Below are 17,344 nucleotides of genomic sequence, written 5' to 3'. Positions count from 1 at the left end.
ATGTTGTGTTAATCTCTGGTTCCTCCCAGGAAGTTGAGACAAAAATAACCTGGTTCAGAACCACGTTAACCTGGCTCAGCGACTGTGGAATTGCTCTGGCCACCGCTGCTGTGATAACAGCGATTACGACTTTTCAAAAGGGAGTGCTGAACGAGCTCAGGGGGTTAGTTCTTTGCTCTCAAAGGAAACTAGACATTTCAAAATCCACTTGTCATTTCTAACATCAGTACATTGGTACAGCCTGTTTGAGCGCCCTTAGGTGAGTGTGATGCTATCTATAACCACAGCTCCTCCGGTTCACTCCCCTGCTAGTCACTCTTATCTACACTACCTTTATCTGCCTTTGGGAACGGCAGATATCTGATGACGGAACCTAATTATCTTTTCATCCCAGCCATTTGATACCTGCTATTTTTAAATGCTTCCCTTATCTCTTGAGTTCCGAGCGGAGACTAGACTAAGGACAGGGTCTTTGCCTTCTGAGTGCGTGCTGATTTCACGTGGACACCCCCGAAGCGGGACACTTTGCAAAAGTGACGTGGGCCAACCCTCAGGGAACTTGATTAAATTGGCTCGTGTTTTTACATGAAAATTACGAAGAAAAAGCCTCACCCAGCAGCATGCTCCTGTGTGTGTGTGTGTGTGTGTGTGTCTTGTAAACTGTGAGTCAGAACATCAGGTTCCTGGACTTCAACTAAGAAATCCTTCCGAAGGGCCAGAGAAGACTTTTACTTTTCTTGCTTGCTGATTCGTGGGACCAAGGAAACACTCCTTTCTTATGCAGCTGTAGAGAGTAAGATCGTGAGTTTTTTTCCCCCCGTGAATGGAAGGACAGTCTGGGACCAGACAGTGGGAGGTTCGTGAATGACAAAGGCAGATGATTCTCACATCTTCCTTTGCTCCAACATGTGGAGCACGTTCTTAGGGACTTCGTAATCTCGGGCAAGTGACCTAAGGTCTCTGAGCTTCGGTTTTCTCGGAGAAAAATGCAAGTGTCTTGCAGGGCTGGGGAGGACAGGAAATAACGCACTCCCGGTGCTCATTGCGATGGCTTGGTAAAAACGCCTTCGTCATAGAAACCATCCGAATGCCCTCTACCTAGAAGTTGGGAAAAATACACCACACCATGTTCACACCGTGGGATGTGCAAGTTAACGTTAAATTGCTTCATTTAAAGTTAATACTTAAATTAGTTAAAATGAATGTATCGGCACTGTGTGCAGTGCCGGACGGACCCACACATGTAGCACCGGGAGGGGCAAGCAAGCCCCAGAAGATCGCAGGGAGCAGGACCCACCCTGTAAGTTACAGCAGCTGAAACACACCAGGGGGGAGGTCAGTTAGCTCCAGGTTGTTGTCAAGGTCCTAGCTCTGGTTTCTTGTTTTGTTTTCATGGGCGCTCATCTTACTCTCTTTTAAAAACAAAACCATGGGCTGAAAGGGGGCGTGCACCACACGCGAACTAGGAGCAAGGGCGTGTCCTGTTGTGGGGATTAGGCTTAGCCCCGCTTCCCGGAGGTCCAGCTGAAAAATAACCATGATGATCGTGAAGAAATCAGTGTGTGGGGGCCAGGATGTGCCGGGAACCCAGTGAATAATTGAATTTCATTTTTGCAGCTGACGTATCAGGGAATCAAGACCTTGCCTTCTCATGCTTTGCTGGCTTAAGGTTTTTTTTTTTAATTTGGAAACTTTTTTTAAAGTCACCGAACAGAACAGCCATGTATCTTTCAGCTCTAAAGCTCACTTGGCCCACCTGCTGATCCTTCGCTTACTTGTCAGTAAGGCTCATCCCATCCTGTTACTGTCTCTAGCCTCGTGAAGCAGGGAAGTCACAGCAGGAAGAGGCTCTGCTGGTCCAGGGCTAACTCGCAAGAGCTTTGCCGTCATCCACCAGGGGCCACAGCGAGTCTCCCATGCGGGCGCTGGCGTTTCCCAGGTGGGGTTGTGGTCATTACAGAGAAACGGGATTACTGAAATTGTTAAGCCTTGTTCGTTCAATCAGGCGCCAGCATGCAGGCTTTTTTTATAAAGGGCTTTTAGACAAATTCATCTAATTTAGCCTCAGGCACTCATGCTTTATAAACCAAGTCACAAAGAATGCAGTTTTTCCTTTCTAACATCGTGAGGAGAGATAGAAAGCCGGAGTGCTCTTTCTCCACCTTGCTGCCCACTCACAGCCATCAAACGGTGCAACAGGAAGCATTAGGAGTCGAGCTGTTAGCGAGGAATCGAGGGGCTGTTTCTCACAGTGCAGTTTATACTTTCCAACATAAAAACTACTGTTAACGCCACTGTGTTGATGGGGTTCCCACATGAGAAGAAGACATTTATCTGAGCAGGAGTTAGTCCATGTGAGCTATTTTATTTCATCAGAGTAGGTATTCTGCCTCTGCCCCTGTGGGAGAGACTTCGGAGCTTCTCTCTGAAACGAACCTACGGGAAACAGCCAAGGAAGACTCCTGCTTTGGGGTACCTCATCCCTGGGATGACGCCCGGATAACAGGGACCTCGTGCGGACATCCGTGCCACCTGCCGGTGTCTGCCCCACCTCCAGGGACAGCGTGTGTCTGAAAGAGCTCATGTGTGCATCAGGATTTGATAATAAATAAGTCACCTTTGTTCCACTCAGTCTCCTGACAGTCCACATACTGCATTTCAAGGGGGCAAGGCAGTGAACCAGCGTGGTGCACTGCTCTGCTTGGTGGGTTTTGAAGTGAGGCAGAAGCAGGCCGGGTTGCTGGAACGCCCTCAGACAAGGAAAAATCAGGCAGCGTCCCTGCAGCGGGGTGTGATCGCAGGGGTGCACCCGACGGAAGGCAGGCCGGGTGCCCCCGTTTGGTTAGCGCTGTTTCTCAAAGGGCACACGTGGACATGGAGATGCTCGCTCCCTTCCTGTACCTGTACCCCAGTGTAGCGTTAATACTTAGTTCAGGATCCAGGTGGGGTTGGCAATACACGGTCCTGTCTAATTCATTCTGGGTTGTGTGGCTTTTGTCCAGGTGTTTTAATCAAGGGCTACCTGTCTTGTCATGCTTGTAAATGGCTACAAAGTATGTATTAAACCACACAAAGCTTAAAACGCCGAGCTTTTGGTTTTGGTTTTTGCTTTACCATGTTGGGGTCGTCACCATCACCTTTGGTCCCACGCCCTTAACATGGACCCCTGAGCCTGAGCATTGTTGACCACGAGATGGCAGACTCCCTTTGGAGAGGCCCTTTTACTTAAGACGTCCCCTTGGTCTGACTAGTGTGCGTGACTACTAGTGCGTGCGTACTAGTGAGTACTAACCACGCACCCTCGTTTTCACATTGTGATCATCAAAATGTGGTAACTCCTTCCTTCTCGGAAGGAGCTCATGGAAGTCAGCCGCAGTCACAGAATGTGAGTGCCGGAGGGACCGCAGACCAGCCCCGGGTCTTACACCTGAGGAGTCAGCGGTCTGCCCCTCCCCCCTGCGGAGAGACTGGGCTGCCCTCTGAGGTCGCGAGTCACGTACATTTAAATGGAGACCATGAGATCAATTAATGTTGCATTTATTGCCTTCCTGTTATATGCAGAGCAATGTACGCTGAAAAGCTTAGCATGAAAGTTCCCACAATGAACATCAAATCCTAAAAATGCTGTTTTTATGAGGTCTTTTGGGATTTCCAGGGGGAAGGAACATATATATGGTTATGTGTATGTTAAGCGATCTATGTCATCCTGCCCTTCCTGTCCGGCAGCCAGCGCTGCCCAGCAGCCTTATCTGCGGAGAGCTTGGCCAGTATCAGGAGAGGTTCCCGAATCCTGTCTGGGCAGCCACAGTGGGTGCCAGGCTGCTCGTGTCCCGGCTCACACGAAGTCCCCCAGGCTCCCCCTCGGAGCCTGTTCACACAGCTGTAGACATGGCTCTCACAACCTGGCCACACTGGGTCCAAGCACAGAGTAGAGGCAGCAACCGGGAAAAAAACTGAAAGAGGACTGATACTCCTCCAACGAGAAGAAATGAGAGAAAAGCTCAAACTCAGGTGAAGAACACCAGCCTGGAGCTCAGAGCCATTTTGCTTAAAGACAGTTCTCAGGGTTTCCCAGAAGTCTGTTGTGATTTAAGACCCTGGAAGGGGCTGCCAGTCGTGAAGTGAGAGTTAAGTAGTGTTTGTGATGGCGCCTCTACGAGGGAGTGTGACGTTCAGAAGCCGTGCATCCAAAGTGGCTCAAATAAAAAATGTTTGCCACTGAAAGGAAAACCATGAGGAGTCTGGGAAAGCTCAGCTGTGCACGATGGCCCTTCTGCCCAGCCAGAGACAGAGGAGACTGTTACATGCTCATCATCCCAGATTCCGCCCCGCCTTCCTAACCTGCGAGAACGCAGCCTGTCTCTGAAGCAGGGCCCCTACCTCATGCCGGCGATCACGTGGCAGAGGCAGATTCACGTGGCACATGTAGATGTGCTTTATACCCATGAACGTTGATCGTGGCCCAGGTAGGCTTACTGTTTGCCTTTGGCGTCAGAGCTGATGTCATTGTGCCCCCAGACTTTAAATCTCAGTGTTCCACACGGGGGGAAGCCTCCTTGGAGCCCCACTATCTGCCATGGGAGAGCTGAAGGCTTTGGGGTCACGTGTCGCTGGCTGCGAGCCCTAACGGATGAGGCGCCATGCTGAGGGCTGTTCACCCTGTCTAGACTTGAAGGGAAGGGGCTATTCCAGAGCCACTCTCCCCACCCGCCCTCTGCAGCCACGACAGCAAACAGACACTAACAGTAGGGAAAGAAGCACTGCAGTGCGTCTCTCACGCCAGCACCCTGAACCTCCTTGGGACCCACAGCTGTGCGCTAGGTAGACACTACGGTCACTAAAACCACTCCGCCTCCAGGCCCCTCCTCCGCCTGCGCTTCCCATCAGCAAGCTTCCCCGCTCTCCTCACCCGTGGGACCACGTTCACCTCGCCGTTTGCTCTTATGGGGTGGAACAAGCACAGACGCAGGGCTGAGGCCACCCAGACCCGCCTCCTGACTTCCTCCTTTGTCCCAGTGGAATTCCCGTCCCAGAAGAGCACGTTTGCTGTCACCAATGCCAATCGGTGTTCGGGGCCAATGGCGAGTCCTCAGCAGACTTGCTGCCAGCCCACAGCTAGACGGTCAGCTGGATAGCATGCTGATGCTGGCGACCTTTGTAAAACACACGTCTCCACAGGATAACTAGGGTATATCTGTGTACGGTTACACGCAGGGTGGGGATGTGCCACGTGCTTACTTGCCTGTGCCTTTTTAAATCACCAATTGTGTATCCAAAAAGAAAAAATGTGGCGCACGCCTCCCAGTAACATCACTGTGAATAACGTGTACAGTGAAAGGAAATCGTATTTCTTCAATCATAGGCACAGATTGACGATTATAAAATGCATTTGTAGGATCGCTGGAATAACACTCATTCCTACTATAACTTCAGAGTATTTCAGTGGAAAAGTCTACAGTGTCTGCCTCCGCGTTTAGGGACTCTGCATTTTTCTTGAGGGAGGGAGGTTACGAAAACATTGAAATATGCACTGAACTGCTCTTTGTGTTTCAGCATGCACATCTCTGAGAGCCAACAAGAATTCTTCAGAATGCTGGACGAAAAAATCGAAAAGGTAAGAAGTAAAATAAAGTACATGTTTCGAGGCTAATGGCGTCGTGAGCTAGGGTCACACTATTCTGGTTTCTGTGTCACCAAGTTATTTTTGTAAGGGGTTGGGTGGAGAGTTGAAGCAAAAGTCCCCCTCTCTATGCAAAAAAAAAAAAGTGTGGCTATGAGAATGTTTAAGGTATAATGGAGCTTCCCAGGATCCTGGGCTACTGTTGATCATGAATTCAGGTGCTTAAAGCCAGAGACTCGTGAGCACCTCTGTCTGCACTGGAAGCGCTGCTCTGAGCTCAGACTGCAAGCAAGAGGGTACCTGCCAAGTCTTACCCGTCTCCATTTTCGGTTCTTTACAAACATCATGTACTTATTGCAACCAACACCCACGTCAGGGTAATGGCTGTGAGACCTGTATTATCTGCCTTTTACAAGCAAGGAAACTGAGGCTCGGAGTGCGTGAGTAACTTACCCGGGTTGGAAAAGCTAACAATAATTAGGATAATAATTATTATTACTGTCCCGCTTCTCTGTGGCTCCAAAGCAGAGCCTCCAGGTTGCATCTCTAGGAATGTGTGGTTTTCACATCGACAGGAGGGTGTGAAGTTGATCCGTGTGGGAATGGAACCCATATTTATGATTTCAGGGTGCCACGTGCTAATCAGGTGAACCAAGTATAGACTCCAGTAACAATCACAGGCTTCCATGCTTATGGACTTTAAATTCATCTGTGCAGAGGGGTGAATTTTAACTATGAAATCGAGTATTATCATTTGAAAGCTTTATTCTGAAGAAGGGTACAGTCCTAAATCAGAACATACCAATACTTTAGCTAAGGCATCACAGGCCAGTTTTGCCTTTGACAGTTTTTCTGTTTTACCTTTATTTCTCTTGTACTTTTTGCGGTCCTTTGATCTGAGTGTTTCCTCATAAATTCCCAAGTTGTTCCACCTGTCACTCAGTGGAAGGTAGCAGAGGCCTTGCACTCATCAGTATTTCAGCGGCAGGTCCACTCTGAGGATAATTGTTCTGTCTCCTAGTGCACTGCTAAAAGACCAGCCACCGTCCCCAATGGGGAAACACAGAGATGCAGGATGAATGTAAATGGTGGATTCGTCCATGCTGCTCCCTGACTGTGCATAAATGCTCGTTTAGGAGGAGAATATTTCATTTTCAGTTTTGGTTTAATTTTGGCTTGTGCATGACTTTCCAGAGGGAACATTTCCTCCAGGACTAATTACCCAGGTTCACAGATTGGTTCAAACGCCGTTCACCGTGCCGATAACATGTTGTGTTAGTGACAAGAGGCATGAAAAGAAATGTCTGTACCCACTGTTTTGGTGATGATCTTTTCTTTCTCAGTTTGTTTGGAATTTTTTTCCCTCTGCTAGTTTTCTGGCAACAAAGAGATCTGCTTACTAGTCAGAGTCAGTCTGAAAAAGTTAAAACCCGAATTGTAATCTTTCTTTTAAACAACATATACAAATCTGACGAGGCATTTAAGGTGACCTAACTCCTTCCCCGTGTGTTTCCAGAATTGGAATTCTCCCCCTGTTTACTCAAAACTGAAACTCATTCTTCCCATCTGAAATTCCTTGTTCCTCTTTTCCTTCTGCATTGGGTGTCGAGAATGGCATGTTGGGCACAACAAAAGCAAAGTTTGTAGCTCGATCGCTTATTAGATGTCAAGTTCCCTGGACAAAGAGAAGCACTTGCGATTCAATATAAACAAGTGTTCCCACTACTGAATACATTTCCATTCCGTGGAGAGCTGTCATTTAACCTGTGACATGCAGCCAGTTACAGATTTCTAGAGGAATTGTCTGCCCTCTCTAAACCAATCTTTTCTATGTCCCCTCTCTTGCCTAAAGATCATCCTTCTGAATACTGTGTGTGTCCTACATATGACTTAACCATTAGGCCTCTAAAAATTAAAAGATTCTCCCTTAATATAGTTGTTTGGCTTCATGTAATCTTTGCCACAGTTCATAAAACCAAAATTGAAAGTTGGAGTCTTAAAAATTGTTTCCTAACTTTTCAACCATTGCTAAGTATCCCTTGCGTCTCAGCTAGCGTGAGGATAACCATAAATGCAAATCATTCTTTAGGTTTTATAGGTTTGATTTTAAAAAATAATTAAACACAATATCATGCTGACAGTGGGCAGTCACTCTGAGAGGCCTTGAGCTTTGAGGTGTAGTCTCTCTCGGAAATGTCCAGGAATTCCTTTCACTTCCATAACTGATGAGTCATGAGATTCATGATGGCGGGAGCTTCAATCCTGCCTTCCCTTGGTTCATCCTTTGCATTTATTGAATGTCTGTAGAAGGTGGCTTGGATTAACTTTTCAATTCTCTTCTTGATACCAAAAGAAATCTCTGCTCTATCTCCCTCAAGATAGACATAAAAAATAAAATAATAATTTTTTAAAGATAGACGTAAGAGTGCCGTTAGTGTAAAGAAATCAGGACTGTTAGATGGTGTGATGTTTACAGTGAAACTTACTTTGGAGTACAGTGTCCTAATTCAGAGGTGGTCACGGCACCGGTCTCCAGTTAACCTTTGCATCACAGATGGATTGGTGGTTTTCTAAGAAGTCCATGGTGGCATAGACAAGCAGGTGGCCAAAAAAAAAAAGCCTTAAACAATTATTTAGCACTTACTGAGTACCAGGCATTGTGCTACTCAGGGCAGAAAAATAAATAAGAAATATCAGATACAAAATAAGTAGGAAGCAGTCCCTTGTCAGAGGAGCTCAGTTTTGAAAGGGAAGCTCTTTAAAAGTCTAATTCTTGTACTGATGGAGGAGTCCTTCTCCATCCCCCCACTGCCCCCCCACGCCCCCAGCCCGTCATTGTCACTGAGAGTCATGACCTTCTGTATGGAGCACAAGGGTGTGTCGTGTCGTCCCATGGGAGCCTGTGGTCCACGAAGGAGCAGCTGGGACAGTTCCCTGGGCCCTGAGTGGCATTCCACTGAGCTGGCGGGCCGAAGGCCAGGTCACTGAGCTGCCTCTGGCCGTGACCAAGGGAGTGATTTTGTGGGGAGATCACTGAGAATTCAGAAAAGCTTTATGACCACTGTTTGATGTATTTCTGTTTTGGCGGGGAGAGTAAAAACCCTGTGAAACAATGAGAGGGTCCTGTTTATTCTGACCGCATTGTGGGTTTTTTTGCTTGTCTATCTCATCATTCTCCCCTTGGGACCCATTGTTGTGGTGCCGCACGGCTCACAGGCTCCCGCACCTCCTGGGAAGTGGTGACGTTTGACTAATTTTGCAGCTTAAAGAAAACGACAGTTTACTGCAGAGTGGGATAATGATTTTAAACACTGTATTTAGGGAGAAAGGAGATATCTGGATTATTAAACCTGGGCCCATGGGAGTTTCTGAATATAGTAGCAAGTCCAGATCACACCCGATTCATTCTTATTTAAACTTTTATTTGGAAATAATTTCAAATCTACGGGAAGTTGTGACACCCAGTTTTAACATATGCTTTCTACTCTACATTTGAGTTTGCTTGTAAGAAGCAGAAAAAGTCATACACTTTTTTTTAGTGCCTGAATATCAGTATCTTCTCCAGGCAAAGTGCAGGGAGTTATACTTTGCCTAATGGGGATGTAAGAACAGCTGACGGCCACAGAGTCTCAAACACAACCCGAATGTCACATGGAGACTATCTCGGGACAATGCCGTTTGCATCTGGTTAGTGTTTCTCACACAAGACCTCTGCAGCTTTGTTGGGCCATTGGGCATCTTTTGGAATCTTGCAAAAGTTTTAAAGACTCTTGTATAAAAATGCACATAATATCATATACACAGAATTCTTAAGCAAAATGTCAGGGTTTTATGACTTCCTGGAGCCTGTCCATAGGCCCCAGGCAAAGAGCATGTTGACTTTTTCAGGATGCATTTCATTAACGTGCTTCCCTGGGTCCTGGGGCCCAGCTGATCCGTCAGGTCAGCCCCGGCGACCTTGTCTCCCTGTGTGTCTCTGGCAGCAAAGAGGACCAGGAAACAGGGCAGATAACAACATGCAAACCTGCTCCCCTTTCTCTCTTACTTCCCTTCCTTCTCAAAACTAACTCACAATCCTTCGCCCCTGTCGGATTTTGAGATTCAACTCTCTGGAATTATTCAGGGTGGCATTTTAAGGGAACATCTGAGAAAGAGCAGGGTGTGGATTGAGAGTCCGCCGGCTTGAAGAGACGCGTGTTTATCAGGAGACCTCTACATCTGCTGAAAACCCACTTACACTTGGAAATCGCTTGCGTTCCTGAAGTGGCCTGACTCTCTTGGCCCCGGAACCAACCTCGTTGGTGAGAAACATCACTGTAAAGTCTGCCTTTTTGTATCTGTTCCAAGGGCTCCTCTCTCCACGTCACATCAGGTGAATCGGAACACGTTTCGAATCTGGCTGTCAGCGATCGGAAGGTGTTCGCGTTTCACCTGAAGAGGGCGACTCGCGTGTTACTGCGAGCTGCAGTGTTTGGTTCTGTGTTAACCTGTTCCTGTAGCAGGTTGCTTCACCTCAGAGCTTCCGTAGAATCAAGAATAACTCCTGGCAGGTGTAGCTGGTGCCAGGTTTTACTTTCTGGGGGTGTGTTTAAAGGCCTTGCCAGTGCGTGCAAGGGATGAGAAAACATGTCACTGTTGTGTTTGAGATCCTAAAGAATGCCACACGGCCTGTCCCGTGTGCGCAGGGAGTCGTAGCGTGTCCCTCCCCCACCTGCTACTTTCAGTGACAACCGAGGCGCTCAGCACTGGCAGAGAGATGCTCTTACTGGCATGCATTTTGGAAGTGGACTGAGCTTCCAGTATCATCCCATTAAATAATTGCCTGCTCCACGGCTATCGCTTTTGCTAATAACGCACCCTTTCCTGCGTGTCCTTTCCTGTCATCCCCCTGCGTTGCCCTTTTTTCTCTCCTGTGTGTACCTTTGCTCATCTGTCAGATAAATTAAAGGTGTCGTGACAAGGCTACGGACGTGTTTTGTTACCTCCCTACTGCATAGCTTTACACAGTGACTTCTTAGTCGTGGTGATGGTACGTCTGCTGTAGGAGCCACTGGCGAGGTGTGTGTGAGCTCCGGGCTCGAAGGAGCTCAGCACCCCCATGCAGCTGACCGTAACAGGCGGTGGAGCCAGGAAAGCAGAGCAGGCAATGTGCCTAGAGGAAGTGCAGCATGAGCAGCATCTGCTCACTTTCTTCTTTCTGGAGGACTCGACTCTTAGACAGCTCTCAGGTTCTGTCGGTCCAGCTTTTTAGGGAGTAGCAGATGAGAAGAGTTCAGATTCTGGAAAAAGGCAGTACTTGAATGCAAATAAGAACCATTCTGTTTTTCATAAGTGATGTGGCTGACACTGCTCTGAGCTCCACAGCAGCGTGGGGCTCAGCGCACGGTGTCCTTTTGTCACGAGTGCAAGTACATGGGCAAGGGAAGGCGACCAAGGCACCGCCCAGAGCAGAGAGACCCAGGGACGCTGACGTGTGCCTTCCCTTTGACGTGTCCGTGTTCAGCTTCCCCTTCCCATCCTCTTCTCGCCCTGCCCTTCTGCCTTCCTCCCCGCGGCCACTGGGTTTGGCAGCCCCGGGCATTGTGTTAGCCCTCAGGGCAGAGAGGGCACTGGGGACAGAGAGGACACCGTCTTCTGTGATGGCCACTTTATTATTTAAGAATGTCTGAAATGACTGAAGCTTTAAGCAGGCAGTTCTGTCAGGATAAGCACTGGTTCTCATTTGTCTTTGTCTCCCCAGAACCTGGGACAGGGCCTGGGACAGAGCCGCCACTCACAGAACTTGTTCAGTGAGTGAGTGGTGCAGATAAGGCCACAGGGCTTAGCAGGAGCAAACGCCACAAAGGCAGGACATGTGGCCGGGCAGACTCCCGCAGCAAAGGGCCCTCGGTATCTGACAAGGAGCAGCAGCGCAGGCACAGAGCAGGTACAAGGCCAAGAAACCGGGTCGAGAGAGTCAGGGAGAGAGGCAACATGGAGCAGGGAGAGAGCCTGTGCCCCACACCGGAGCCAAATCCAAGGCCCAGCTCCAGCAGCAGCTGTGTGACCCCAGGCTAATCGGTTAACCTTTCTGGTCTTCTGTTCCCTCACCAAAAAAAAAAACCAAGGATGGCAACACTAATTTGTCTGGGGAATTAAAGAAAAATCACTGTAGATTTTTCTAGCAGAACGTTTGAGTGTTGTGATGCTCTGTGATTGGTAGTTTCATTTTGGTTGACATGGCCTGTATCCATATCACCAAGGCCATTTGTAAAGATCTGGGGGGGAAATTGTTTGGCGGGGAGGCTAAGACTGCAACTAAGAATGCAGGACTTACCGGCATGACTCTTGCTGGACCAAACACTTTCGCGTGGTACAGGTGTCTCCTTGCAGGTGGATTATTAGATGAGGGAACTGCCCAGCGCACTGACCCACCTGCCCGCTGTGTGGTGTAAAGGTGTTACGGAATGAGATTTGTCAGTAAACAGCCTGTACTGCCAGCTCAAGGCTGTGATAGCAGAATGAGCCTGCGACTCAGTCCCCATCCGCCTGGGTCCAGCTGAGTCCCTAATTTTTTACTTGTTTGAAGGATTTATTCTTTTTTAATTCTTGTGGGTTGTATAAAACCTGCTTGAAGAAATATTCATGAACACCAGCTTTAAAATGCTTGTAACAACAACAAAAATAGTCAAAAGTTAGGAAAGGGCATCATTCCTCCCATCAATATCATTAAAATCGTAAGACTGATTTCTTTCATTCATTGAACAAGCTTAATTGAAATATATTTTTGGACCCAGAAATGAGGAGTTGGGAGAGTAATGAGTTACGAAATTGGACCCTTGCCTTTAGGGATCCTTGCCTAACCTAGAAGCACACGACTTTGAGTGGGGAGGAACTGTAGAGAGTGTTTGATCTGATTTACCCCCAACTTTTTAAACTCCCACTAAAAAGGACCCCCTGGAGTGGAGAATGAGACCTGCCCATGTATATCAGTTGGGAAGGCATTTTGAAAGATCGTATGTCTGATACATTTCTAGTAAATTTTATTCTGCCATATCTTGTCATCTGTGGGATGCTTACGCATCTCTTTTTGAAACTCTGTTCAGTGGAGACCCGCGTTCTGCTCCCTCCGTGCGGAAAGCTGTCTCGGGGCAGACCCTTCTGGGCTGCCCCCGTCTTAACCCCGTTTTGCTAAATAGACTCAGAAGAGGAGAACCAACACGCTCTGAATTGGTCGTTGGTGGTTGGGAGGTCGGGTGCACCCCGCTTCCCTTCCGGGTTCCAAACAAATTGGAAATAGACACAGGAGCCAGGCGAGTGTCAGGGGTCAGTATCCTCCTTATTCATGAGCCTCGAAATTCCCAAGGGCAGTTTCCACTAAACTAGTTTGGAATGTATTTGCAATCCTTAAAACAACAAAAGGATCTGAAGCCAGAATATGTAAAGAAGTCCTATTGATACAAACCAATAAAAAGCATCAGTTAAACTTGTAGGTCTATATCATTAAAATTCTCTTGTATACAGTAAAGCTTACTGAAGCATTCTGTGTTCAATAGCAAAACAAAAGAAACAATAACAGCAAAAAAAAACCCAGAAACGTCTTACTTGTATAATGATAGAGGAATGGGTAAATAAAAGCCTGTATATTTCCACACTACAGTATTATGTAGAAGTTAAAGAAATGAACCAGGCATTACTATGCAGAGCAAATCATATTATTAAATGGACAAAAGACCATGCAGAATGATAAATATTATACGGTATCACACAGATTTAAAAACACAAAAGGTACTGTACACTGTATACAGGTGGACATTCAACAAATATTTAGTAAGCGCCAGCTGTATACCAGGCACTGACAAACACACACACACACACACAAGCATGCTCACAGTGGTGTGGTACGTGTTGGTACGTTGTATTGATAAATGCCCTCTGTTACGTATTCCAGACGTCCATGCACACGTAAAGCACAGTTCACTTGGCGCAGTATAACTAGGACATGAATACCCAAACGAGCTCGAGGGACACAGCAACCCCTGGCCAGCGCTGTGCCTTCGGATGCGGGAGGGGTGATGAGAGGGTAGTTTCCCGTCTTAGTGGGGAGGGTGGCAGCTAGAAGGGAGTGTGACAAAATACTGCCAGTCCTGACGTCGGAGCGAGGCACCTCTGGTGTTGGTTAGTCTCTGTACTTCTCTGTACCCTGAACATTTCTCAAAATTAAGTCACCGAAAACAGGAAATGTCAAGTGGGAAAAAGCGGATTAGGCCGTGGTCGCCGGCCTTGCTCACCCCGTCCCCAAGTCCCCCTGTGCAGCTGGGCAGAAGGAAACCTCCAGGCAGCACCAGCGTGCGGGCGGGCGCGAGCCACGCTCGAAACCACCCGAAACGCTCCTCTTTAGATTTCATTTGGAATCGTTCCTGTTTTTAAGGGCTCTGGCGGTCGAGGCTACAGAGGCCGTGGACCTCCAGTGATTGCAGTTCTTACTTTGTACTCAGCCAAGTGTGTGACCACCTGGATTTAATCAGAGCTTCACTAGACTAAGTAGTCCCCACAGTCCGGTCCCCACAGTCCGGTTGGTGCGGCTGGCCCCGGCCTGTCCTGTGTCCTCGGGACCTCCCCTGGTTGTCACCCTCCCGGGCTGCTCGTTCCCAGGTGAGCCAGGTTCATCAGGCTCCAGGATGAAGTCCCATGGACCCTGCTGTTCCTCTTCTGGGGTGCAGGTTGGTCTCCCGAGTCACGTTCTGGAAGAGAAGGGATGCCAAACGGACATGTTCTGTTCAACCCTGGGCCCAGGACGCCCCCTCCTCACTGCTCTCCCCTGGGTCCGTTCTCTGCCTTCTGTGAGTAGAGACTTCCCATCGACGGCTGCAGTTCTCCTCCCGGCCCGATGCACATCCTTCCCATCCTGAAAGCAGAGAGAAAAAGGGAGGCGAGCGCTGTGGTCCGGCAAACGATGTCGCTGCTCTGTGTGGGGAGGAAGGAAAGGGGCCACCTTCTCACGCTCTCCTCTCGGACCTGCTAGCCCGGGGAGCAGTGAGAGGGGCAAACCCGGCACCCTCCAGTCTGCACCTGTGACTGGGTGGGTCTGTCCCCATCCACAGGGCCTTGGCCTTGGGACGGGGGCAGATCAGGAGGGCCTGCTGGGTTGGTTCTCTATTCCAGCAAGAAAACAGACTCCCATCTGACTCCTCCCGACTGTGCTCAGTTAAAAGCTCTAAGGAAAGGAGGTATGTGCTTCGTCTCCCCAAACCTCCAACCGTGTTCCACCCAAATTCAAGGGTGTGGCATGTCGTTCAGAATAAAGAGCCCCGTGCAGCTTGTCTAGAAGGCACGTCTGTGGATCGAATCCCCGACTTGCTAAAGCCATGGCCCGACAGGAAGTGAACCGTGGAGGAGACCCGTGAGCCTCCGGTCTATCGAGTGGGCTGTCCTGGCTTGGGGGTGAGGGGCTGCTATTTAAACCTGAACTTTTATACCTGAAAAAGGACTTAATTAGGACCTCTCTTTGAATTAAGCTCATTAAATGGCTTGTAAGTCTTCCACATATAATTCCACTAAAAAATTATGGTATCTCTAATATCATTGTAAGGAATCCGTTACAATGGGTAAAAGTTTTATAAGGTAACATTCATGGGGGAAAAAAGCAAAATAAAAAATTGTGTCTATTATAGATTGAAATGCTATTAAAATGGCACACCTATGGACAGAGATTTAAATGAAGCTTGAACACTCCCTCCATTAGAAAGAGGAGGTTGTAGGAAAATTTTTTAATTTAATTTTGATTTTGATGGGTGGTTTTGTTGTCTGTGAAATAAGAACAATTTTATGAACTGACATTTTGGAGGCGCGCTCTGGTCCCATTGTGAGAGAAGTGTCTCTCAAGGTGGTTTGAGGAAGAAGGCCAAACCCTCGCCAGGGTGGCCTCCGAGCCCCTGGAGGTGGGCCTAGCCTCTGCGGCAGCCCACGGACCGAATCTGGTGCACCAGATAAGAAGGGTTTTTACATGTTTAAAGGGCGGGGGCAAACAAAAAGCAGGATGATATTTACTGACATGTGAACAATAGTGTGAACTTGCAAACTCAGTGTCCATAAATGAAGTTGTTTTGGAACGTAGCCATTCTTTCTCTCTGTCTCTCTCTCTCTCTCTCTGTCTCTCTGTCTCTCTTTCTTGCACTTATCTGTCACTGCCTTCACGCTTACGTCGACAGAGTTGAGTTGCAACAGGGACCATGTGGAATGCAAAGCCTAAAGTGTTTACTGTTTGCCCCTCGATGGAGAAAGTCACCAACCCCTGCTCTAGGACATTGGTTCCATGTCTCTAGGAGACACGGACACCTAACCCCTTTCACCCCTGCTTACCTCGTGGGCCAAGAGCATCTCTGAAGCCATGTTCAGTGCCAGCATCAGATAAAGCTTGAGAAACTATGTGCCTTAAAGCTTCTAAAATATCCTCCTTTTTCGTCCATAGACCGAGGGTTTGGGTTTAATAAACACTTTGTGGCGGCTTCCAAGCTGCTTGGTTACTACTCATTCTCTCTTGGAGATGAAACGCCCAGTGTCCTGGAGTTGTTGTCACTGCTGTAGTTACCCCAGTGATCCTTGCTACGTACAGTCACAGGGACAGTCACAGGGACAGTCAGAGGCTATCCCCCTCCTGCTGCTCATTACAAATGAGACCCGAGTCTAATTAGAATAAAGCCTATTAGTTAATGCCTTGATTGATTTTTCTGAGGAAGTAAGTCGGGGGAGGAGACTTGAACAGCACAGCTAATTACTCTGCTTTCCTTCGGCATTTGTTGTCGATTATTGTCAGACCATGAATGGAAACGCTGCTGAAACACTGGCTGACTGGCGAGGCCTTGCCCCGTCCAGCCTCGAGGACGAGGGACAGAGCGCTGGCCTTGGGCCACAGCCCGACGGGGGGAGCACCGACCGGCAGCCCCAGGGGAGTCCTTCACTCCACTTCTCCACCCTTTCCCGCCTCCTCCTCCTCCTCCTCATGTTTGTTCTGGATTCCAGCTCCGAGTTCCCAGATGTTCCGGTGGTAGAATACGCCTCTCCCGCCCTGTTGTTCTGGTTCAGGGACAGAGCCTAAGTGTCCAGATTCTCACAGAGACTTGCATCTGAGGCTGTCTCTGGACGGTGATACATGGAAGAAAACATGGGGAGTGGGGTGTTAGGTGGGCGGAGATGGAAGATGAGCCAAAACAGAGACGCAGCAACTGTGTTTCATTACTCAGGGGCCTCTTGGGTGCTTGGAGAGCCAGCCAGCCACACAGTGCAGGGTGGAAGGTTACGCAGGAGGCATCGCTGAGTCAAGAAACGGAGACTCAGGAAGCCCACAGTTAGAAAGAGAGAAGGGGAGGATGAGTCACAGAAAGAAAGCAGAGAATAAAAATAGTGCCAGAGACTAACAGGCGTTCCCGGCCTCATCCTGAGCAGTAAGGGAGAGGAGAATGAATCTTCAGTCAGTCAGTCAGTCAGTCAGTCAACAAACAAGAGCCTGCTCTGTGACGAGTAGAACAACTCACACTTCCAGACAGAAGTAAGCCTCATTTAAACAAACTGCTATAATGAGCCTTCGTTATAAAAACCCATTGTTCAAGAGGGCTGCTTTTTCCAGCGTGCTGTGAAAATTTTAGACAATTTACTCCACTTATAAAAGTCCCAGGACACCTCCTGTGTCACATCATTCAGCAGCCTCCATCCTGACACACTCACACACGTACACACGCAGTGCGG

General features: G+C 48.3%; 1 protein-coding gene across 1 annotated transcript in view; it reads left to right on the top strand.

Moving 5' to 3' along the window:
- The window catches only part of C14H1orf21 (chromosome 14 C1orf21 homolog), a 191,285-nt gene that overhangs the window by 166,193 nt on the left and 7,748 nt on the right, over positions 1-17,344 (top strand). The window contains exon 5 of the mRNA XM_028530899.2: positions 5,554-5,614. Within this exon, the coding sequence (XP_028386700.1) occupies positions 5,554-5,614 (61 nt within the window). The remainder of the gene's footprint in view (positions 1-5,553; positions 5,615-17,344) is intronic.

Source organism: Phyllostomus discolor, chromosome 14, assembly GCF_004126475.2.
Source record: "Phyllostomus discolor isolate MPI-MPIP mPhyDis1 chromosome 14, mPhyDis1.pri.v3, whole genome shotgun sequence".
In the NCBI taxonomy this organism is placed as follows: domain Eukaryota; kingdom Metazoa; phylum Chordata; class Mammalia; order Chiroptera; family Phyllostomidae; genus Phyllostomus; species Phyllostomus discolor.
The sequence above is the reverse complement of the archived record's forward strand: the minus strand, read 5'-3'. Positions and strand labels throughout refer to the sequence as shown.